The 25567-nt window shown below is 49.5% G+C and overlaps 1 protein-coding gene across 1 annotated transcript in view; it reads right to left on the bottom strand.

The window, feature by feature from the left end:
• Nucleotides 1-25567, bottom strand: part of IARS1 (isoleucyl-tRNA synthetase 1) — a 2025584-nt gene that overhangs the window by 181796 nt on the left and 1818221 nt on the right. The window contains exon 30 of the mRNA XM_069643896.1: nucleotides 20715-20835. Coding sequence (XP_069499997.1) covers nucleotides 20715-20835 — 121 coding nt within the window. The remainder of the gene's footprint in view (nucleotides 1-20714; nucleotides 20836-25567) is intronic.

Raw genomic sequence — 25567 nt, 5'->3', positions numbered from 1 at the left:
CCTTCAGTTACAGCGTGTGTCGGCGATATGTGTAAGTCACAATAAGAATTTGCACATGCTGCCTTATTTTCAAGGGTCTGTGTTTTCATTTTGTTTGTGGAACGGCATCCTGATGATAATTCGTATGGGTTACTCTCCCTTCCACGAGTCCGGTTATTGTCATGGGGTCCTGGTCATATCACTATTATGTTTTCAGCGACTTGTCGCACAGATTGTTGTTCGCTATGTTTGTCTGGGTCCATAATGTGTAGCCCGCTTTTACACCCCGCTAGCACCTCCGCCGGTGTTTCAGGTCTGCGATCACTCTTCACTCGTGTTTTATGTTTTGCTGTTGCTCTCTGCTCTTTGGGTGGGTGGTTCTGTCCCATTCCCGTCCATGCCCCACCACGTGGTGTCCTCTTCCTTGACAGATCGTTCCGCTCCGTTCATGTCCATGCCCCACCAGGTAGTGGTTTCCTTCTCTTGCTCGACAGTCCCCTTACACCCGGGGGTCACATTTGTTTCACTTTGGACGTATTCTGGGTCGAGCGCCTTCTCTTGACCAAGGTTCTCACAGCCATGTGCCTGTTGAATACCAGTCTCAACTAGAAACTCATTCTCCTACCTGGTCCCCGAAGGGGGATGGTGTCAGATGAACAGCAATTTTGTCTGGGACAGCTGCCTGTGGCGTGACGCTTGCCGTGCTGGGTCCAGCCTCTTCCTGGACTCTTGGCGGTGGAGGTTGAGGCTTACCCTGCACCTCAGGTCGGGGACTGGTAGGCGGTGTGCCCTCGGTAGTGGCGCTGGTAATGCTGCGTACAGGCGCCCCCTCGGACAATTGTCCGGTAGTAGGGCATAGCTCCTCAGGTGAAGACCCGGTAATAGAACCATACGGTCCCTCAGCTATGTCACCGTAGGATACCGCGACCCCTCGGCCTGGTGGTCAGTAGCTGAAGCTGCCTCTGTACCTGTGCTGGTGCTAGGACCTGACCACCTGCCCCTCCCGCTAGGACGTTTCCTGGGGAAGGAGACACCCTTGCGGGGTGCTGATGAAATCAGTGGCCATACCATGAGCCTTGACTTGAGCCTTGACTTGTGTCCGACGAAGTCCATCAAGTCCTCTCTCCACCGAGCTAACCTGTTCTTCAGAGCGCATGGTGTAAGCACGTCACACACAGAGCAACCCTCCCAGACATGATTGGGGCCAAGGCAGCGGAGGCAAAGAGCATGGGGGTCGGACATTTGGAAGAGCCCCCTCGCAGGCTGGACACCTGCTGAAGCCCGATGACGTTGACATGCACCGGGGAGGAGCATGCCGCCAGTGGACACAGGTATCTGAGTAAAAGACAAATATACTTCTCCGGGGAACAGCGCGTGGAATTACAAGGCTGAACCCTAACCCAGGAGCACTGGTGAAAGCGGTCCGTTCCCGTCGAAGCAGAAAAGAGGACTTGGATGTGGCACCGATGGACGGAGTCAGGGGAGCGCATGCTCCCAGGGCTGCGCGCCTCTAAATTTTAAGGGGAGGAAGATTTTTTCTGGTGAAAAAGGTTTCATCTCACGTCCATAGTGAGGGACGTCCATTCAGTATGGAGGAAGGTTTGATCAAATGGCAAGTTGCTAACTGGTTTCTCATTTTTCTCTTCCATTTTAGAGACTCTAATAGTCCTTCCATCATATGTTGATTCTCAAAGTGTTCACTCTGTGCCATATCACTTAGACGAGATTGTCATATCGCTGAGGTTTCAGCCTCAGCGTCAAGCCTATCTCGAATCATTGTTGTAAAGGTTTCTAGATGTAAAAGATTTGAATGAGTCATGGCGAGCAAGGTATCATGGTGTTTCAAACTGCTATGGATGTCCTCATATAACTAAGAATGGGGCAAGCGATATTGTAAGAGCTGCCATCACATTATTGTGAATCTGCATCGCTGCCTCATTTGAAACTTGCGGTCTGTCTGTATTTGATTTGTTCTCCCACGATTGACTGCTTGGTGGTGAAAAGGTCAGCGAGCACTGCACATTAGGTGACTCGATGTCTAAAAAAATGCCATCATGTGTGTCACTAATGTCTCCCGTGGGTACGTCATCTGTATTCACGTTTCCCACAGTTTCCACCTTATGACCTACCTCTTTAGTAACACCACTCAAATCTTTATCAAGAGCATTCCGAGCAGTTACACCTACCAAAAGGTGTTATTTTCCTTTAAATGTAGTGGTAGGTGTTGAAATGTAAATAGTGCCATCTTTACTTGCGCACCTTTCTTCAAAAGAGAACCGGAGAGACTGTTTGCATATGAGCCCTCTAATTTCTGCTGCGTCATCTCTTAATTTAGCCACAATATGCCTTTCTTGCTCCATATCAGTATTTTGTGTCAGATCTCAGGCGTTGCCATTCTCATTTATGAACTCATTAGTAAGTTCTAATGCACTTTCCGTGTTTGCAACCAAGTGCTTGCGTTCCGTACATTCCTTTGGCTCAGTGGTGTTAATCTCCACGGGTGTCATGGCATGTCCTAATCCATTGCTCTCAATTATAGTTGAATTGTTGACGTATCCAGTTTCTCGATCATTACTTTCATGCATTAAGGTATTACCCTGTCTTTCATTTCCATTTTGAGCTCATCTTTCATGATTCCACTCTCAAGATAAATGGACTTTTTAACTTTTTCAGACATCGTTTATTTGCAAAGCCGTTTGCCTACTATTCTTTTCATGGTAAATATCAACTTCTCGTATTAAAATCGAACTCTGTTGTTGGCGAGTGTTTGAACATTCCGAGGGTAAATCAGCCTGCAGCAATTCAGCGTCTGTTAGATCTAAGCTTGTCACTTTGTTTTCCATAACAATCTTACTTTATCTGGCATCAATAGATCTTGCCCAAGCTTCCGAAGTGAAAGACCCAAATTATGGGAAAAGTAAAAAAATAAAATGGAACTGCCCGGTTGACTTACAAGAAGCCCTAATCACCCAGCACACAAACATGAGTATGTGGGTCAGGCTTGACAGAAAAGGCAATTTCACAGACTCAATACCAACTACTAAAGGCCTGAAACAGGGCTGTAGACCGGCACCGATCATCTCTAACCAATTTGTATCAGACTTGCCCCTTGCCTTTGAAAAATGTTTGTTACCTCCTAGATTGGCAGGCACTACTGTAGGTCATCTGCTATATGTCAATGTTTCCAAATCAAAAATTTTGACTCTGACTGGAAAATGTGCACAAGGATCACAGGAAAAAAGAAATGTTATCTTAAGGGAGAAATTATCCCAGAAGTTTCAAGTCTTGTATTCCTGGCAATCTCGATTAGTAACAGCAAAGTTGCGGCACCCCAAGAACTTAGACTAAGAACAAAGATGAGAAGCCTTACTTCGCAGGGAAGAACAACCGTTGGAAAATACTGTACATTTACATTACAACCTGTAATAGATTTTTACAACATGAAGATTGTTCCTATTACATACGGCTCAGAAACCACCCCCATGCTGTCCAAGAATCTTTGGCCCAAATTGGAAGGATTATTCTGGAGGAAGATACTGGCTCTCCCTTCGTGTATTTCCATTGACCTTATACGAGAAGAGCAGGGCTTGAACTCTTTGCAATTGTCCAATGGAAAATACTTGCATTTGTTTCATAAATGCCTCCTGAATAATTGGGAGGGAGGTTTCAAACTGCTGAACAAAGCACTATTTGAGGACCTAGAACATAATATGCAGACCTGGAAAAATTACTGGCTGAAAATGTTTGCTGAATTGAGTACTTTAGAGGATGTTCTTATGACAAATCCTGCCAACAAAAAACCCTTAAACTTAAATTGGATCTACACAAGAGAGAATGTGAGATCACTGAGGCTGTACGACCAGAAAGACCAAGCACATAGAGAAAGAGGAACTCCTCAAAAATACCTAAAGATTCCCGTGCAGACAGCAAAGATACGAGATCATGAGACTTAGGTTGAACTTAATGCCAACAAAAGAAATCTTGGAAGTTAGGAAACCCAAAGCACTGAGAGACTATGCCTGCAGGTGATGCAGAAAGCAAAAGGAGAGACTGCATCACAAGATTATCCTTTGCCCTAGCCTGAAGAACCAGAGAAACAGATGGATGGGAAGATTTCCAAGGAAATCTGCAACAAGAACAGCTGATCACTGGTGGTCCGCTGTTCTACAAGGGGAAAGCATTGCGCTGGTGTTAGCTGTTCTGGGCCTTCTGAAAGAGGTTTTTTTCCAAACTCGAAAAGTTGGATGAGACTAAGGACTGAAGTTTGTTTTAGAAATGGTCCACTGTTTTCTTCTGCATGGTGTAATAACTATGACGAGACTGCATAGCGTTATTTGGGATCTGAATATTTTAAGTTTAAATTCTCATATGAACTTTTCAAGCTCCTAAAGTAGGTAGTTAACTAAGATGATGTTATCCTGTCTGATCTTTTTTTCTTTTTTTAAGGTAAAAAGAAAAAGTGTTGTGTATTAACTATTTGTATCAGCTTAAGGTTTTCAACTGTAAAGCCAAATGCTTAATACAAATAATTTTAAAAAGTAACAATCTTACTTTTCTTTGCACTCTGGTTCATGTTCGTGCCTATATCGCTCTTGTCATCACTCACGTTGGAGTCAATTTCCTTGTGCCTTGGTGAGCCAACACGCAGCTGTTGTTACTGTGTTCCCGGTCCCACTTGATCCATTTCAGGAGCAAGCAATTATGCGTGTTAAACCCAGCGGCAAAGTATTCTGAAATGAAGTAGGCAGGGCATCGGCTTGGAGTCGTGAAGGACTGGAGAAAGACTGGACTTGCAGTCGGACTCACGCCAATGTAAAATGTATGTTCTTCTGGGGAGCAGGGGAACATCCCTTGAGGCTCTGGTGCCATCTAAGGGGTAGCTGAGGTCAGAGGACCGAAGTTCGAAGATAGAACAGTGTGACTTTTGGACTGGACCACGTCTCTACTCGTGGAGTCCCTGGTAGCTCACGAAGGGGCGGTTGAATCCGCTGGCTTGGCCTTCTGCATCGAGACCGCTGGCACCAAAACCACATTGGCAAAGATGTCAAACATCTTCTGCCTGAAGGCCTCCCATTGCTCTGGAGTAGAGGATTGGGTTGGTAAAGGTACCTGCCTAGACTGCACCTTTGGGGCCTCCTTGGAGTGGTGGCCACTTTTCTCCGAAGACGAAGAAGAGTGGTGCCTTGAAAAGCTGCTTAGAAATCTTGATCTTCTGTGGTGCTTCTTTTTCTTGGCCATTCAGACACGGCACTGCACCTCTGTGAAGCAGTGAACGCCTGGGTTCCTTGAACGGGTTGGTCACCTCTCTCCGTGAGGAGAAAGGTGAACAGATTCGCCCACATCCTCGAAGCGCCTTTGGGTGTATCGAATGACCTAACATGCATTCCTGCATGTTGTGGCCTTCACAGAGACAGTAAAGATAAATGTGGTACGGTTCCGAAACAGACATTTGGAGCCTGCAGTCGACACACAGCTCTAATCCAGAGAATTTGCTGGATTCAACATGTTGAATGAAATGGGAAGCGCAAGATTCAAAAGAGCTGTGTTCCTAAAGTGAGCAGAATGCCTGAAAAAAAGGAACTAAGGGCAGAGGGTGCTGCACCTCTATATTTACTGGTCCCGATATCATGTCCAGCAGGGGGTTTGTAGAGGTGCCGAACAGAGCCAAGTTGCGGCCCATGGCGGCAGAAAAGTTGCTGAAAAGCAGCTGTGTTGGGAGATAGATATCAAAGATAAGGAGTCTGTGGGAGGAAGGAGTGCACAAGAAACACACTTAAGAAAGGAAGCAAACTACTGGGACTCGGGCACAGAGTAGCTTCCCCACTAGAGACAGGCAAACAAGTCAGAACTCACAGCACCTGGACCATTTAATACCTAACCTCACAAAGCACAGTAAACATTCAAAGCCCAGTTGGGCTGCATATGCTTCATTGATATTTGCTAATTTCTTATTCATCACAATGCCAATCGCACTCCATCACTAGAAGAGTGTGGCAGGTCTGTTGTAACATTAATTGTGGGCTCTGCCCATGGAAATAAAGCAGCAAGCACTTTCAGGCATCTGCATAGCCCTGTGTTGGCCTTGTTCCTTGTGGATTGTGCAGTCCCTTCATCTGCTCCCGTTCCCCCTTGCAAATATGGTACTCAATCTCTCCTATCTAACTGCTACTCTATCACTTTTCCTACCCCTTACTGGAAGCCTTGAAGGAAAACATTTAAGAAAGCACTCCTGGCCTCCAATCCAGGACTGCCCATTACTGACACCTACATCAACGCTTCCTCCAGGTAAACTATAACCGACATCCTCTCTACTGTCCCCTCTCTTAACCTATGGGCTCCCCATATGGTCTAACCTCTCCCCTTTTTACTCCTTACCTTAATGGTGGAACCTGATGGGAAGTTCTTCCGTCACACTTCCTATCTTCTAGGTGCATCATTCATGTCTACCAATATGGGACTATCATGGACCAGGGCTCTCAGCCCAACCCTCTCCATATTAATAGGCATCTTCAGTCTCTCATTAACTTCATCCCCTCTCCTGCCACTCTTCCGGCTGCCACCCCTATGGCCTCATTGTCCCTGACGGATGTACCCGCCTCGGAAAAAATGTAAAAGTGGAAACCAAATTCACCTGGCTACTCTTAACTCTCACTCTGCTGTTAAACATTCCTCAACTGTCATCTGCTTGAAGACCTCGATGTCCTCGCTCTCACTGAGACGTGGTCGAATGCCAGCCCTGTCGCTGCTTTTGACACTCTCCTTCCAGAGGGCTACAAGATCCTCTCCAAGCCCAGGTCTATCCGGTCTGGAGACACAGTGGCTCTTGTCTACCATGAATGGATCCCTGCTTCTATCAGAACCACTCAATCCTACTCCTCCTTTGAATGTCTTGTCTGTAAGCGGTGCGTCTCCCCCACTCTCTTGTTCACTCTTGCTACAATCTACAGGCCTCCTGGGGCTATCTCCCCCTACCTCTGAGTGGGCCGCCCTGGTCTCCATTCTGCTGTCTTCTTCCAAGCGTCTCCCCATTGGAAACTTCAATATCCACCTTGATTCTCCTGATGCGGCCACTATTTATTTCGCAACCTCTGCGACTCTCACCCACCTCTCCTCTGGCCCAACCCATTCAGCTGGAAACACCCTGGATGTGCTCATCTCAGCTGATATCTCCATCTCTAACCCTCTCACTAATCCTCTCTCCTGGTCTGACCATTCTCTCCTCCCACCTGGAGCTCCCGTGCCCCCCGGCTAAGCCTCTTCCCGCACTGCCAGTATCCTTCGATGTCATTCGACGACTGAAGTGAGTGTCAGTAGCTGCTTTTGCCACCTCCTTCACGCCGCCCCCACTCCTATTCACTCTCACACTGACTCAGCTTTTGCCTACCTTCACCTTTCCATCTCCAACACCATTGACATTCTTGCCCCTGCCATGAAAATCCGCATGGAGCCGGCTTCCAAGTACAAGTTGGTATGATTCCGTTGAAATGCCTTTTTGAAAAGCAAGTGCAAAGTTGCGGAATGGAAGTGGCTGGCTTCCAGCACATCCTCTGAAACTGGAATGTAGGCTGCTCCAAAGGAAATACAGACTCTATACATGCCAAGAAATGGGCCCATATCCAATTACGCATCTCTGGAGCCACAAACACCATGGCTGAACTTTTCAAAATCTGCAAAGGAACTTGTCAATTCTACTGCAGTCTCCACCTCTCCTCTTCCTTCTCAGGCCCTCTGCACTGCGTTGGCCACCCATTTCACAACTGAGAATCAGGATATCCTTGTCCTTCCTCTCCTCTACGCTCCTCCCTCCTCCCCCACCTGCATGTAGGCCACCCCCATTAGCCTCCTCTACTTTCCCTCTATTCACCTCCTCACCTATAGCACCAGACGAGAACACCATGACAGTCTGCTCTATGAAAGTCTCCTTAAAACAGGTGCGTCCAGCTCCTCTAGGACTATCAAGCACAACATTGCCTCTCTCGCCCCCTCCTTGGCCGAATTCTGTAACCACTCCTTTGCCATTGGTTCCTTCCCTTCACCCCTCAGGCACTTGCTTGTGCACCCACTCTTAAAATAAAAAGCTGTCAGCAGACCCTTTCTGCCCACTAACTACTGTCCTATCTCCACTACCCCCATCCTTGGTAAACTCCTAGAGATGTTGGTCATCTCCAAACTAATTCATCGCGCTGAAACTGTTGGCTGCCTTCACGACCATCAGTCTGGCTTCAGGGCAGCCAGAGGCACGGAAACTGCTCTCCTGAACACCTGCGATGACCTGCTCCCAAATCTTGACTCCAACTCTCCCTCTGTCCTTATTCTCATCAATCGGTCCTCTTCCTTTGATAAGTTTAATCACTCCACACTCAAAACAGGCTCTGTGACACCCTAGGCATCATGGACCGGAAACTGGATTGGGTAACGTCCTTCCTCTTGAATCAGCCCTCACAAGTCCAACTGGGCCGCTTTCTCTCCTTTACTTCACTCTCAACCTGCAACGTCTCTCAGAGCTCTATCTTGTCACCGTAGATTTTAAACATATATCTTGCCCCCCTTGATCTCCACATTCTCTCATTTCCAGTGTTATGCTGATGACACACAGATTTCCTTCAAGCTCCCCTCCTCTTCCTCTTCTCTCCTGTCTCCCGTTCCCGATTGTCTGACTGTTATTCAGGAAGGTTGGTGCTAATGATATCTGCCTGAACGCCAGTAAGGAACAAGTTACTTACCTGTAACTGTTGTTCTCCAGCATGGGTCTGGCATGGATTCACATGCTCATGAATATTCCCTGTCGTCAGGCTGGGAATCCTCGGTAAAGAAAAACCCAGTATCAATTTCGTTTCTGATCTGTCTTTCGTAGTAGTAACCAATCACTGGTCTCTGCGTCATACTGACCACAGCCAATGACTGCCCTCTACCTAAGCCCCGCCTCTGGCAGCCATCTTCAGATTTGGAAGCACGTGAAGTGGCAGTATGACCAAGAGAAGAGCCGCAGAGGGGTAGGCAGGAGGGTTCGCATGTGAATCCATGCCAGACCCATGCTGGAGAACAACAGTTACAGGTAAGTAACTTGTTCCTTCTCCAGCATGGGGTCTGGCATGGATTCACATGCTCATGAATAAAGAATACATAGCAGTACACACATGCACAACCACGGGAGGTGGCAAAGGCTCAACATTAAGCATTACATCAAACTCAACATCAAGCAATCTTACCTCCTCACCAGGCTCACCTCAGGCGAACAGGTTGCGCAGCACTGCTTTGCGACCCTGGACTCCTCCCTGGAATCCCGATCGACGCAGTAGAATTTCGTGAAGGTGTGCGTCGACCTCCACGTAGCAGCCCTGCATATGTCCAGCAGGGGCACACCAGAAAGGAACGCCGTGGTAGCTGCGATCGCTCTGGTGGAATGGGCTCTCGGACGGCCAGGCAGCGGTCGGTTTGCCAACCGATGACAGTACATGATACAGCCGGAGAGCCATCGGGAAATGGAAGCCTTCGAGAGAGCCTTCCCCTGATTGACAGGTCCAAAGTTCACAAAGAGTTGTGACGTCTTCCGAAAACACTTCGTGCGGTCCACGTAGAACTTCAGCGCTCTAGCCACATCAAGCGAGTGCAAAGTCCTCTCAGCCGGCGACGGGAAAAACACAGGAAACACCAAGGGTTCGTTGAGGTGGAAGTCCGACGGCACCTTGGGCATGAAGGAGGGGTGCGTCCTGAGCACCACCCTCGTGTCGTGAAAAGTCAAGTATGGTGGCTTGCAAAATAGGGCCTGGATCTCTCCCACTCGTCGTGCGGAGGTGATGGCCACAAGAAACGCTGTTTTCCACGACAGGAACTTCAACGGGGCCGAGTGCAGAGGCTCGAACGGAGGTCCCATGAGCTTGGTCAGCACATCGTTGAGCTCCCACGCCGGGGCCGGAGCCTTCACCGGCGGGAACGATCTGAACAGTCCCTTCATGAACTCTTTCACCAGACGATGGGACCACAAGGACGTCCGCCCCGTGGTTCTGGTGTATCGGGAGATCGCAGCAAGATGAACCTTGATGGACGCGTGTGCCAGTCCAGCCTTGGTCAGCGTCAACAGGTACGGCAGCACTTGGGGAGCCGTAATCCTTAGAGGGTTAATCTTCTGTGCGTGGCACCAGACAGAGAACCTCTTCCATTTGTGTCCGTAGCATTTAAGAGTCGATGACGCCTTGGCCTTTGCAAGAACCTCTCTGCAGTCGGCCGGTATGTCGTATCCTCCAAACTCTAGCGCTGCAGGAGCCAGGCCTGCAAGTTCAGCGACTTCGGGTCGTGGTGGAGGATGGCGCCTCCTTCCCTGGAGAGCAGATCCGCGTCCACTGGCAGCTTGATTGACGGAGACGCTGACAAGTCCAGAAGGTCCGGGAACCATATCTGCCTCAGCCACACAGGTGCAACGAGGATCATCCTGCACCGTGACCTCTTGAGCTGGTTGATGAGCCGGATCAGCAGTGGCAGAGGAGGGAACGCGTATAGGAACAGGCCTTCCCAGGGGAACGAGAAAGCATCGCCCATGCTCCTCGGCTGGGGAAACCTGCTGGCGAACCTCCGGCACTTGGAGTTCGTCGCGAACAGGTCGATCTGGAGTGTGCCCCTACCGTCGGAAGTGGCGATCCACTAGATCCTGTCATAGTTCCCACGCGTGGCACGAGCGCAGCTCTCTGCTGAGTGAGTCGGCGATGGTGTTTTTTATCCCTGCCATATGAAACGGCACCAGAAACATCCTTTGGGTGACGGCCCAATGCCACAGGTCCTGCGCCTCCTTGGACAGTGCTGGGGACCTGGTTCCGCCCTGTTTCCTGATGTAAAACATGGTGGTGGTGGTGTTGTCGGTGAAGATCCTCACCACCTTGCCCTTGAGGGACGGAAGGAAGGACCTGAGGGCCCAAAACACCGCACGGAGCTCCAGGACGTTGATATGGAGGGACGTCTCCGTCGGGAGACAAAGGCCTCTCGCGTGCAGATTTCCGGTGTGCGCTCCCCACCCTTCCAGGGAGGCATCCGTGGTCACTGTCTCCCGGTGGCCTGGGGTCTCGAAGTCCATGCCCACCGTCAGATGCGCGCGGGTGCCCCACCACCGGATCGCTCGTCGGAAACTCTCGCCGAGTGTGATCCTCTCCTCGAAGTTGCCCGTCGTTTGGATCCAGCGCGTCCAGGAACTCCTGCAACGGGCACATCCGGAGCCTGCACATGGGAATGTGGTAGATGCAAGAAGACATCATTCCGAGGAGGGACTTGATGGACCTCACCTTGGCCGCGTCGGCAACCAACATCCGCTGTACCTTGCCCAGGATGGCCCTGGTCCTTTCCTCCGACGGGGAGGCCAGAAGGGACACTGTGTCGAGCTTCGCTCCCAGAAACAGTGCGACTTGCGGGGGTACCAGGTGGGACTTGGCGTAGTTCACGGAGAATCCCAGGTCCGTGAGAAGTTGGACGGTCCTTGCCGTGTGCTCCACGGCGAGCTCCCTTGTCTTGGCTCGGATGAGCCAGTCGTCCAGGTAGGGGTAGACGTGGATCCCCTCTCGGCGCAGCTGCGCCGCCACTGGTGCAAGGCACTTGGTGAATACCCTGGGTTCCCGACCGTAGACCGAAGGGAAGGGCTCTGAACTGATAGTGACGCCCTTGGACCACGAACCTGAGAAATTTTCGGTGCCCCTTTAGGATGGGAATATGGAAGTAGGCATCCTCCAAATCCAACGACGACAGGAAGTCGCCCTCCTCCAGCTGACCCAGGACGTGCTGGAGGGTGACCATCCGGAACTTCTGCGCCTTGATGAACTTGTTCAGCCGTCGTAGGTCTAGGATGGGGCGCCATCCTCCCGTCTTCTTCTTCACGAGGAAGTATCTTGAGTAAACTCCGGAGCCCCGAAGCCTCTTTGGGACGAGTTCGATGGCGCCCTTCTTGAGCATCGCCTTTACCTCCAGAAGCTGAGGGACGTGAAGCTCTTTCCTGGCCACAGGGGGGACGCGCGGGCACCTTCTTTGAAACTCGAGCGCGTGACCCTGGGCTAGGGCGTCCAGCACCCAACGGTCGGTGGAGATGGACTCCCACACGCTGACGAAGCTCGCCAGCCGGCCTCCCACCGGGGTGCTTCGGTGGGGGCCCGACCCCACGGCCGGTTCAATCCTGCTTAGACGAGGCTTTTCCGCCTTGACCTCCTTGGCGACGACGGCGTGGTCCACCTGACTTGCCTCGTCCCCTGTAAGCTTCCTGAGACGACGAACGGGCCGCTTGACGGTAGGTGGAAAATCTGCCGCCGGAACCTTTGGAGGCGGCCTTGCCTCCGCCGCTCCGAAAGGGCGGCCGCCGTTGCTGGAGAACCCCGAGAGCCCGGGCCGTCTCCGTGTCCGCTTTAATGGCTTGAAGGGAATCGTCCACTGTTTTCCCAAACAGGTTGTTCCCATCGAACGGCATGTCCAGGACTCTGGTCTGTACGTCTTGACGGGAGTCAGTAGCCTTGAGCCATCCACGCCGCCTAAGGCACACACAGTGTCGCCGATGTCTGTCGCAATCGTGATGGCGTGGTCCAACGCCACCTCACCTTCCTGCAAGATCTCCAGGGCATCCGCCCTCTTGTCGTCCGGTAGGAAGTCCAGCAGGGGAGCCAGTTTGTACCACAGCTCCCTGTCGTAGCGGGCTACGATAGTTAAGACGTTGGCCGCCTTAACCGTCGTCGCTGCAGACGAGATGACCCTGCGCCCCATCGTGTCCAATTTCTTTCCCTCGCCGTCCGGCGGGGAAGTCGACGTGGAGGCCGCACCCCCCCCCCGCTTTCTTCCTGGCCGCCGCGGAGACGACGGAGTCCGGGGTAGGCTGTGCCCGGAGGCACAAGGGGGCCGCATCCGGGACCCGGTACTTCTTCTCGTACCGGTCTCTTCTAGCCGGCGTCGTGGATGGGTTCTTGAGGAGGGCAAGGCCCTCATCCCAAATATCGTCCATCAGAGGTACCGCGAGGACCGTCTTCCTCTTGGCCTTGCGCCGCTGATAAAGGAAACCTTCCTTCTTTCTTCTCCTCAGGGCAGAGCTGGAAGTGCTCGGATGCCCTGGCGATCATGGAGTGAAAAGATCCAATCTCGTCGGGCGGGGAAGCCCGGGTGGGAGGTGATGACGGCAGATCCTCGTCGTACACCTCGTCGTCCGTACCCGTCGCGGCCGTGTCATCCCCTCGAGTCGTGGACGGGGAGGAGGGCTGAACGGGGCACGATGGCTGAAAAGGAGGTGGAGGGTGAATCCTTCTTTTCTTAGGAGGGGGGCTGCCCGAAGGGCCTGGTTCCGGGTCCCCCGACGGGAGTGGCTCCTCCACTGGTAACGGCAGTCTCGTCCTTATCTCTGAGCATAAGGACTGTATAGCCAACAAAATGGCCGCCGAGTTGTCTTGCGGCGCTGGTAGAGGGGAGTCCGACGGGTAGTCAGGGGCCCCGTCGGTACCCTCGACGATGTCGTCGTCTCCTGCGTCGGGATCCCTCCCGACGGGCTGGTCTTCTTCCACGCCAATGCCGTGGCTTAAGACCTCGACCAGTTCTTCCTCAGAGGTTGAGGCCGAATCCACGACGACCTCCTGTCCCCCCCTTTTTCTTCTCCATCGGAGGTTTCACGGGGGTCCCGTCGATGGGCATAAAAGAGGACTCCCTCCGCGGTGGCAGGGAGACTCTGAGCCCCGAGGTCGCCACCACTGGTGTAGCCTCCACAGGCTGAGCCAGGGCCGCCGCGACTGTCTCGATAGAGGCCTTGGCCGGATGGATTAAGGCTTTCACCACCTTAGGTGCGCTCACCGCCTTCTCCTTGGGGGTTGGGGGGAGGACACTGCCTCGCTCCCCCTCCGCCTTCGAGCTCGACCGGGGCCTCTCCAGGAGCTTTGCCGGGTGCTCGGCCTTCCTCTTACCCGACCCAGAGCGTTGGCTCGTGGTTGATGGTGCCGGGGAGGGTGCGCCCTGCCTGGCGCCCGTAGAGCCCGACCGTTCGGCGCTCCCGGTGCCAGCGGACCCGCGGTGCTTGGCCTTGTGTTGGACCCCCGTCGCCGGGGCGTCCTCAAAGGTCTTAGAAGACCGCTCGGATTTCTTCCTCTTCTTCTCGCCGGACGGGCTCTTCCCTTCCAGCCAGTTGGCGAGACGTTGATGGCGGTCCTTCATGGTCCGCTCCGACATGTTGCCGCAAAACGCACAGTCCTTCTCCACGTGCGTCTTGTCCTCATGTAGGCAGTAAAGACAAAAGGAGTGTTCGTCTTCCTTAAAGACATTCTGCAGCTGGCATCCAGGGCAGACCCTGAACAGCTTTCCGGGCGTCGAGCTTCCCTTCTCCTGGGCCATGACCGAGATGGGCCTGAGAAACTTCTGGAATCCTCCAAAAGCGTAGCTCGACGAAATCTTCACCCTTGAGGGGCGTAGACGAATCCGACACGGGTCCCCGTTGATCGGATGGAGAGTCGGTGGAGCTTGAGGCTCTTTTGACCGAAAAAAATGAAGTTTTGAGAAAAAACGTGAAAAAATAGCACTAACGCTCGAGAGCAATAGCACGAGGATCCCAACACATGAACGTGCGGTAAAAATCTGAAGATGGCTGCCAGAGGCGGGTCTTAGGTAGAGGGCAGTCATTGGCTGTGGTCAGTATGACGCAGAGACCAGTGATTGGTTACTACTACGAAAGACAGATCAGAAACTAAACTGATACTGTTTTTTTCTTTACCGAGGATTCCCAGCCTGACGACGGGGAATATTCATGAGCATGTGAATCCATGCCAGACCCCATGCTGGAGAAAACTAAGATCCTTCCCATTGGGACCCCTACTCCCTTCTTTCCGCCTATACTCTGGCCGTCCTCCTTGGGCCCCCTTCCGCCACCCTTTTGAGAGGCAAAAAACATCAGTGTCATCTTTTGACTCCCCTCTCTCTCACCTTATATCGCTCTTGTTCTCTCAAGGCTTGATTACTTCAACAGCCTCTTCCTTAATCTGCCCCTTTCTTCACACCACCCTCTTCAACTAATCCAGAAAAGGACTGCAAGATTTCTCCTTGGTCTCAAGCCCAGGGTCTGCATCTCCCCAGCCCTAAATTCCCTCCACTAGCACCCTGTAGTTGCAAGGATCAATTTCAAGACTCTCATCCACAAGACCTTCTGGGGCCTGGGACCTCGCTACGTTGAACTCTCTCCCCCAAAAATACCTCTTTGCTAGAGTTCTCTGGTCTTCTAGCTCAAATTCTCTGCACATCAAACGTTTCTTCAAGCAGAGTGTGGGTGGTAGATCTCTCTCTTTGGAGGGAGTCTCCCTCTGGAACAGCCTCTCTGCCCCTCGTCTTGAGCCGGATCTCCTCAACTTCCGGAAGCTCCTCAAGACCTTCCTTTTCTCCTCCCCCTTCATTCTTCCCTCTCCCCTGCTAGTCTCCTGCTGCCACAACTGGATGCATGTGTCCCTTATGAGTCTCGCTGGGGTCAGGCTATCCCTCGGCCAGTCTCGCCTCCTCATCCCTCCACCAGCACTTGCCCTTGGGCTCCCGTCCCTGATCTGATTAGCCTTCCAGGTTGATTCCCCCCAACCCCTCTTCGCTCTATCTCCTTATACCATGGCACCAGCCCACTTGGGCACGCTTTGCACTTGCTCAGCTGTCCCCCGGTTACCCCCCCTTCAGCATTTCTCCCTCCCCTTTTCCCAGCCCATCCCCTGACCTTCCCCCCGCACTTCTTGATACTGTACTTTCACGATCCGAATGTCACCAGGCCAAGGAGGACCGTTATTGTTTTCTCCCATGACCCCACTCTGTCTTGTGGTGCATGGAAACACTTTCTGCTGTATAGGCGGCATACAAATGTTTAATAAATAAAATAAACAACAGATATTGAGCCTAAGAGGACCTGATGAAAATCAAGGGGGACTAATAACCCATCTGCAATATTTCTGGATTTGGGAAACCAAGTTCACTTATGTCATGGATAGTCCATGTCACATTTACACACAGCTCTGAAGAATTCATTAGCAGCACAACATCCTTGTTAGGCAGAATTATATGCAGTACCCTTTGGGAACACCACACACAATTAAGACTACAAGTGACCGTACAAATTCATCTTTGGTACAAGCCTGTACTACACAGTTAAAGTGTTAGCGATGGCTGAGCAGCCAGACTTATCTCAAGAGTAAGTAAGCAGTATCAAATAGTTACACAAAGGACAGCAATTACTATGATTCAGGCAAACACTGACTCAAGGTTTTCAGGTAAAAGAATATACATTTATTTCACTCATAAAATTACACTATTATAAGTAGTTTAAAAATCACACTCTTGATTCACCACACCACTTCCCATAAATTCCAGACAAGTTAAGCTCACAAAAATGAAGTGGGAGCAAAATGGCACTCCAGCAATTTAAAAGGGAGGGAAAGGCAAAGTTAACAGAAATTGAATCACACCAACAGGTAAGTAGTACTCAGGGCAATTGAATAAGAGAGACTACAATGATAAAATCAGATAGAAAAGGCTTCGGGCCAAAGTCAATAGGTCAAAAGTCTTTTGCTCAAGATAATACAGTTCAGGGTAGTTCGCGGTAAAGTTCGTGCCACGGATTCCGGACGAGGTTAGTTGGTAGAAAAGTTTGTTCAAAGAGAAGAGAAGGACAAGCCCTTGGATTGGAGAAATATTTCAAACACTTTCACCGCAGCTGAACGAAATGAACAACCTGATTTGCACAGTACCTTAAAACGGAGAGGGAGCTGTAGCTGAGGCGGACGTCCCTGGTGGTTCCTGCAGGCTCATGGTTCCTGAAGCGACTGTCGGACTGACACCAAGTAGGAAGACTGGAGGGTCCTGCGCCACCCAGGGAAGAAACCAGCAGCAGAGCAAAACAACGAATAAAAGGTGCGCTCCTTAAAACCCAAGCAGGGTCCGACCTTCCTGGCTATCCAGCCCACTGTAGCTCTGTACAGCGAATTCGACCAGAGGAGGGGTCCTGGCTTGCAGTTTGGGTGAACTGGTTGGTCCCACCAGCTGAAGGGAAGATGTTTCCTGGAGGATCTTCTCTGTAGTCGGATTCTGGAGATTCGGACCTGCAGCAGGGCTTCACCGGGCGGTTCAGTCGTAGGGGTCCTCTTCTGTCAGTTCCTCGTTGGCTCTTTCGTTCCAGTGGCAACTCTGCTCTTCCAGTCCCAGAGACCTGCTTTTTATGCAGTTTTCCCCCATTTGTACAGCCTGGCTGTCAATCACAAAGCAGGGTGGCTGTCCTGGCAAGGACAGTCACCCAGCCAATCAAACAGGAGTGCGACTTGGGCTACCAAGGGAACCCATGGCAGGGGTCCTAAGACCCCTCACTCACATCCTGCCTACCCAGACTTTCAGGTGCCTTTAAGGAGGGCCTTCTGTGCAGAAGCCTGCGAAAAGACGGTGAACAAAGGGACCAAACCTGGTTTGGAGCGCAGAGTAAAACACAAGAAAGAAATTTACAAAAAGAAATGGCGAATAAACCCAGCCGGAACCGTAATAAAACATATATGGTCAAGCAGGTTTATGTTTGAGGCTAATATAATAGCCTAAAACAATACCATGGTTATTTAAGATAACCACAGTATACAAATTAGGGTAGATACCACTGCCACCAGCCAAGTTTTAGTGTAAAGGGAGCGAAACAATGCTCCAAGAGACACAGACAAAAAGGGATAAGCATTAACCCTTTCAAATACTCCATGAAAGATGGGGTTTACTGGGTCTGTGGATAAAGTGACTATTGTAAAGTTAATGGCAACGTTATCTTTTCTGGGGGACAGTAGTCAGCCCCAGAAAAATGGAGTCAGTGGGAAGTCTAAAAGACAACCCTGTGTCACTGCACTGAAGGTGCTGTGTAACACACATGAAAAATGGTGCCCTGGGGTTGGTGAGGCTCCAGTTATCACACAGAAAGTAGAAATGCACACAGTAAAACACATGTAAGAGTGGGAAAAAGGATCACACTCTAACAAATAAACCCTAGAAATCCAGCAAAACTGCTGAGGGACTCAGTAGGTAAGGGAAATTAGCCATTCATGAGAATTCAACCTAACAGTCCTCACAAGCATGTCGGAGACAAAGTGAGGCACAGGTAGCAGCCAAAAGGACATTGTAGAACAATGTTAGGCAGAAACCTGTGCAGTTCCCTTAAGGACCACTGCAAAAGATTTAAGACTACAGGTGTTGGCAGTAAACCCACTTGGTAGCAGCCTGTACCACCCAGATTTACCTGGTAGCTGTGGCTGAGCAGTCAGACTTCCCTCAAGAAGAGTTCGGCAGTATGCAAAGTATACACAATAGACACTCAGATACAATAATACAAGCAAACACTGACCAGAGCTTTGGTATCAAAATATATAATTATTTATTTAAAAACACACAGTTGAAACACTCCAGCACTCTTATTGTAAAATATTCTAAACACAGTTACTATTGTAATATATACACTCCTTTTTCCTTATCGGATAAGTCACAGTAAATCACCACTTATTTTCATACAGAGGTGAGCGCTTAACTAGATTAGACTACAATAAGTTTGTTTGAAAGGGAGGGAAAAAGACAGAATATGAAAAGGTGCACCACTCTACGATTCAGGAACACTGTTAGCAAGGCAGAGAGCAAAAATTCACTGGTGAGCTAAAGTCCAAAGGCTGGGCCCACTCTTAGAGAGAGCAGAGCACAAATGCGCCCAAGATCACACAGTTACACTATGCTAAGAAAGTCTTGCAGAGGGTTAAAAAAAAAAAAGGGTTTAGAGAGGCTTTAAGAAAGTTTAGCCAGGGTGTCCCAGACTAACCCAGGTTCGAAAGCCGGGGGCTAAATCTACCCCGTACAGTTGGTAGCAAGGGAAGCCAGGCGGGACACAGTACCTTAAGTGGGAAGGATCCTCCAGCGGTGGCAGTTGTTCCTGGTAGTGGGTGCAAGTTGTGTCGTCGTCCAGGGGAAGAGAAGATCTCGACTTGGAGGAAAGATGAAGGTCGTTGCACTACCAGGGAAGAAACCAGCCGCAGAGTCTTCCGGTTAAAGGTGGTACCTTTGTTTCGCGGTCGTGGTAAAACATGGTATCCCGGTTGCCGGGGTGCTTGGCACGGGCAAGGCGGCAACGAGGTACGTCGGGAAAGCGAAAAGACGGTGAAACTGGTTATCCCCACCAGTCAAAGGAAGAAGACTCTCCGGCGGGAGATCTCCTCTGTCGTTGGGAAAAGTGGCGAGGCAGTCCAGCAGGGCTCCACCGATGGTGGTGTCGTGGCAGGTCGGCTCAGCTTCTCCCTCGTCGGATTCTTAGGTCCTGTGGCGACTTCTGAAGTTCCAGTCCCCAAAGCCCTGCTTTTTTGCAGCAAACCCCCATTCACTCAGCCTAGCAGTCACTCAAACAAGCTAAGTGGTGAGCCGGCTGGCTCACCACTTGGGCCAATCAGGATGGAGTGCGACTTGAGTTGCCTAGGCAACTCAGTCCAGGGCGCCTAAATTCCCCTCCACCCCTCCTAAGTACCCCAGACAGAGTGGCACCACTTTGGAGGGCTTCTGTGGAGAAGCCCGCCAAAAAGTGGAACAAAGGGCTCGACTTGGTTGGAGTTACAGAAGAGAACACAAACGCCATTTTAGAATCAAGTTTTGGCAAAAAATACCAACTGGAGAATTAATATTAATTAAATAAACCGGCGGTATGTTCGAGGCTACCGTAAATAATTAAATAAAGATAGTAGCCTAAAACAATGGGAAATCCCATAGGAAAATATTTGCGGTTGAATATAAAAAGTAGTATCCACTGCCACCAGCCAAAACTCGATCAGGGGGGACGGAGACGTGCCCCCTCGACTAACAGACCCTGGGGCAATCAAATTGCCCCAGCCAGTATGTCCACAATATGATGGCTTGTACTGGTTCTGTTCAGAATTTAATACTAGTAAAGTCAATGGTGACTTTACATGCCCTGGGAGACAGTAGTCAGTCCCAGGGTATGGAGTCTATACTGGGGGGTCACTATGACACCCCTGTGTCACTGCACTGAGGGTGCTGTGTAACACATCACAAAAACACATGAAGCCCTATGGAGTAAAATACCCCATAGCCCATTAAACGCATCTAGATTCAAAGAAACACACTCACATCATGTCCAAGAGTGAGGGTAAAAGAGTCTCACTCTTGGCAGGAGAAAAAAATAAACCCCAAAAATCCAGCAAAGCTGCTGGGGGACTCACTAGGTTAGGAAATTCAGCCTAAACAGCGAATTCTCCATAACAAACAATATTTACAGCACCTCTCCAAAGGAGGCCGGAACAGAAGAAAACCTCTCTGGTTTTCAAAATATCTAAGTGCAATTGTCTTTTTCAGTAGATCTTAACATTTTTCAGGTATGCTCAGGCAATTATGAACAATGCCGTACCCATTGGGTCCAAAAGATGGTCAGCTCCAAAGTGGTTGGGTATGCAGTGATGGAGTGGCAATTTACTTTGCAAATAAAAAGATTTAAATAATATTTGTACATGTTGATGGCATATTACAAGTAGTTGTAATAACATACATTGAATACTGAGCACACAAGCTGAAAGGTCTAGCGTAATAACAGAAAAAGTAAAATTTCACACACCGGATTAGCTAAGCCTGCCGTCGCAATGTTCAAGACAGGACACAACATGTTTTGACTTTTGCATGATAACTGGCAGTTGAAATTGGGAGGCACGGATAAAATTCCATTAATAACTTTTTTTTTCAAACCAGACTTTCAAGAATCTAAGCCTTACCTTGTTCTGTGCCATTAACAGAAATGTTGAGATTGACATACGCACATGCTGGACTAGCCAAGAACATCTCATCTGTTGGTGCACCTTTAACAAGTGTAATTTCTAGTTCCGATCCTTTCAGCTGAAGAAAAAGGGAAATTAAAACTGTTATATCCAGAATCTTCAGCAACATTTTGTGGGCAGGTCGGAGATCAGCAAATTAATATCGTTAGGGTCATTTATGCAATGGCCAATTATGGACATTCAATTTCATTACATTAAATTACAATAATATGAAACAACATCCGGATGTCGACCATTGGCATCAAAGTTAAGGCCTTTAAAATATACAACAACTTGTTTTATGGTAATTGACAGATACCAGGTAAAGATTAATCGGGCATTTATTTTTGCGAATACATCACTGCATTTCTTGGGGTCTCTCTAAAAAACTAAGGCGATCGCAAACTCTACCAGCTGAGTGATTAAAATGACAAATTACCTGCCTCCGAGTGATGTTCCTTCTGATATTCATCTCCCAGCACTGTTGCCCATAGGAAACGGGTCTACCTCGGGGGGCGGAGCGCAGCTACCTCCAGGACCCATACACACTGCACCCTCTGACCTTAGTTTCACCCTTTTTCGCTAGCATTCCGACGCTGAGAGATCATAGAACCATGGTGTACTAGCAATTCACCAAGAAGAGCAGGTAGGGAGGGTGATTAGGAATCCACAGGAGTAACATCCACCAGAAAGAACATAACCGAGAGGTAAGTATGTTGTTCTTATAATGGATTCCTTCCTACCATGGATTCCTCGTCTTTGATAAGACTCCCATAACAGAACGTAGATCTGGAGAAGGAAAGACACCAAATCAACCAAATTCTCTGCCAAAATTAGTGTCCTGTTTAGACTGAGAATCCAAGTTGCAATGTTTAGCAAAAATGTGCAAAGAAGCAATGGGCTGCCTGGGAGATGTCCAGAACGGGTACTCCCATGTTGCAGCACTGAGGAGGCAGCCAGTTCTCTGGTGCAATGTGCCCAGAGACCCTCAGGCACATGCTTTCCAGCAAGATCGTAGCAATCCAAGATGCAGAAAGTGATCCACCATGACAGGGTCCGTTTGATCACAGCCCTGCCAGCACGATCAGCAGCGTAATCAATGAAAAGGAGATATTACTTACTTCAATCTTCTTTCTATGGATTCTTCTCCTGCAGAATCCTCATCAGATGTATATCCACTCCCAGTTTCAGCTGCTCGGAAAAAACCTTGACAGGGGAAGTAGTGGACCTTGACTCAGCTGTCGATCCGTCTTGATTCGGTGCTCGATCGTCAGCTATGGACGGGAAATCGCGCGTCGTACATATACTGCGTCACTGTGCCCCTGTACCTCAGTTCCCACCCCCCACCATCCCTAAGCTCAACCGCTGCAGCAGAAAACTAGCAAGAAAAAGATGGCCAAATAGTCAACCACGGATTACAAAAAACAAATCCCAACTGGGATATAAAACAAATTCCCTTTTTAAAAAAAAAAAAAAAAAAAAGAGAAGGCGTGTAGACGCAACAAAAGTAGAGGACAAGAGACACTGGAACGATCGCTAACACATCTTTCTTAGGAGAAGGCAACCACCTACTGCAGACGTTTTCTTAGCGGAAATGGATTGGGTGATGAGGAATCTGCAAAAGAAGAATCCATAAAAAGAACATTACGGTAAGTAATTTCTCCTTCAACGGATTGCCTTTCTCCCACAGATTCCGCATCAGATAGATTCCCAAAGCAGTAGAAATAATGGCAGCAGGATGAAGGTTTTATAGCAGTAGATGCTGCAGTGCCGCCCTTCCAAAGTGAGCGTCAGCCACACGGGCAACGTCCAGACTGTAATGCTTCGTGAATGTATGAAGAGCAGACCAGGTCGCGGCCCGGCAGAGGTCCCTGCCGGGACTCATCTCTGCAGCGCCGTAGAGGAAGAAACCCCTCTGGTGGAATGGGCCCTGAAGCCAGGGATAACTCCTTGCCTGCGCTGTGGAAGCATTCAGGAATTAAAGTTACTCACCATAGTGACTAGTACTAATAGTCCTTAGAGCCCTTTCCTCCATCCTTGTGGGCTTCCCTCAACATGGGGACGGTACCGGAACCTTTGGCAGTGGAAAAATGTGCCCCAAGACCCCACCCCCCGACGCCTCACCTCAGTCCCCTTTTAACACATCCTACACTTTAATACCTGGCTACACGGAACATATTAGCCCCTGGCATACAAGCGGGGCAAGGTGGGTGCGACGTATGGAGGAGAGGCAATCGCAGGAGGCGGATCGCGTGAAGCCTCCTGCAGCTGACATGCGCTGTGGTAGGCGAGGCACAAAAGGGAGGTGAAGGAGATTCAAAAAATGAATAACAGGAAGCTAAAAAAGTCACTGCGCCTAGCTGTCAGGTCCGACACGTCCGTGCGGAAAAAGGGACTGAGGTGAGGCAGCGGGAACTCCGGGGCTCGCTCATGCTCGGTGTTAGGGAGAATTCTCATAAATGGTTGATTTCCCTTACCTACTGAGTCCCTCAGCAGCTTTGCTGGATTTCTAGGATTTATCTTTTTCACCTGGTAAGAGTGTGAGCCTTTTTTCCCACTCTTACATTTGTTTTGCTATGTGTAATTCTACTTTTTGTGTGATCTTGGGCACTGGAGCCTCACCTACTCCAGGGCACCATATATTTCATGTGTGTTACACAGCACCTTCATTGCAGTGACACAGGGTTGTCTTTTAGACTTCCCACAAACTCCATTATCTGGGGCTGACTACAGTCCCCAAGAAAAGGGTAAAGTTGCCATTAACTTTACCTTAGGCACTTTAAACCACAGAACCAGTACACCCCATCTTCCATGGAGTATTGGAAAGGGTTAATTCTTATCCCTTATTGTCTGTACCTCTTGGGGCATTGTTTCGCTCCTTTTACATTAAGACTTGGCTGGTGGAAGTGGTATCTACCCTATCTTTTCTACCACGATTATCTTACATAAACGTGGCAATGTTTTAGGCTATCACATTAGCCTAAAAAAAAAAACAGGTTTGTTAACCTTTGTTCATCTCTTTTTCGCGGACTTCCACACAGAAGCCCTCCTTTAGGCGCCTGAGAGTCTGGGTAGGCAGGATGTGAGGGAGGGGTTTTAGGACCCCTGCGATGGGTTCCCTTGGTAACCCAAGTCGCACTCCTGTCCGATTGGCTAAGGGGACTGGCCTTGCCAGGCCAGCCACCCTGCTGTGTAATTGACAGCCAGGCTGTATGAATGGGAGAAAACTGCATAAAAAGCAGGTCTCTTGGACTGGAAGAGCAGAGTCGCCACTGGAACAAAAGAACGAAGAACTGGAAGAAGAGGACCCCTAAAAAGACTGAACCGCCCGGTGCAGCCCTGCTGCAGGTCTGAATCTCCAGAATCCGACGACAGGAGATCCTCCAGGAAACCTCTTCCCTTGAGCTGGTGGGACCAACCAGTTCACCCAAACTGCAAGCCAGGACCCCTCCCTATGGTCGAATACGCTGTACAGAGCTACAGTGGGCCGGATAGCCAGGAAGGTCGAACCCTGCTTGGGTTTTAAGGAGCGCACCTTTTATTCGTTGCTTTGCTCTGCTGCTGGTTTCTTCTCTGGGTAGTCCAGGACCCTCCCGTCTTCCTACTTCTGATCAGTCTGACAGTCGCTTCAGGAACCAAGAGCTTGCAGGAACTACCAGGAACTTCTGCCTCAGCTACAGCTCCCTCTCCGTGTTAAGGTACTGTGCAAATCCGGTTGTTCATTTCGTTCAGCCGCGGTGAAAGTGTTTCAAATCTTTCTCCAATCCGAGGGCTTGTCCTTCTCTTCTCTTTGAACTAACTTTTCTACCAACCAACCTCGTCCGGAAACCGTGCCACGAACTTTACTGCAAACTACCCTGAACTGTATTATCTTGAGCAAAAGACTGTTGAACTATTGACTTTTGCCCTAAGCCTTTTCTATCTGATTTTATCATTGTAGTCTCTCTTGTTCGCTTGCCCCGAGTACTTACCTGGTGGTGTGGATCCATTTATGTTAACTGTTGTCTTTCCCTCCCTTTTAAATTGCTGGAGTGCCATTTTCATCCCACTTCATTTTGTGAGTTTAACTTGTTTGGAATTTAAGGGACATGGTGTGGTGTATTAAGAGAGTGATTTTTAGACTGCTTATAATAGTTTAATGTTATGCAACTGAAGAGTGAAATAAATGTATATTCTTTAACTTGAAAACCTTGAGTCAGTGTTTGCCTGAATCATAGTAATTGCTGTCCTTTGTGTAACTATTTGATACTGCTCACTTACTCTTGAGATAAGTCTGGCTGCTCTGCTACTGCTACCACTTTAACTGTGTAGTACAGACTTGTACCAAAGGTGAAATTGTACTGTCATTTGTAGTGTTAATTGTGTGTGGTGTTCCCAAAGGGTACTGCATATAATTCTGCCCAACACTCAGTGCCACGCCCCTGTGTGCTATACTAAATTTAAAGTGGAAGCTCAATTTTTCTCTGCCAAAGGATATGGTACTGTCCCCATGTTGGGGCAGGCCCCCCCCCCCCCCAAGGATGAGGAAAGGGGAGGGGATGTATGAGAACACAGTGATCCACCGTGAAATTGTTTGCTATGACACTGCCAAACCTTTCCTGGATACGAGAAGGCCACACACAATTGGTCAACCTTTCTGTACTCAGCCACAGTGGAGTAATTTTGTTGAAAAAGTTGGGGGGACATGACATCTGAAGAAAAGGAACCCCAGCCAAATGAATGGGGACACAATGGTGTGCCATGAAAGTTGGGGGAACAAACACCCCTGTCCCTCCATAAAATTACGCCCATGCTCAGCCATTATGGCTAAT

The sequence above is a fragment of the Ambystoma mexicanum genome, chromosome 2p, assembly GCF_040938575.1.
Source record: "Ambystoma mexicanum isolate Mex_15411 chromosome 2p, UKY_AmexF1_1, whole genome shotgun sequence".
Lineage (NCBI taxonomy): Eukaryota > Metazoa > Chordata > Amphibia > Caudata > Ambystomatidae > Ambystoma > Ambystoma mexicanum.
The sequence above is the reverse complement of the archived record's forward strand: the minus strand, read 5'-3'. Positions and strand labels throughout refer to the sequence as shown.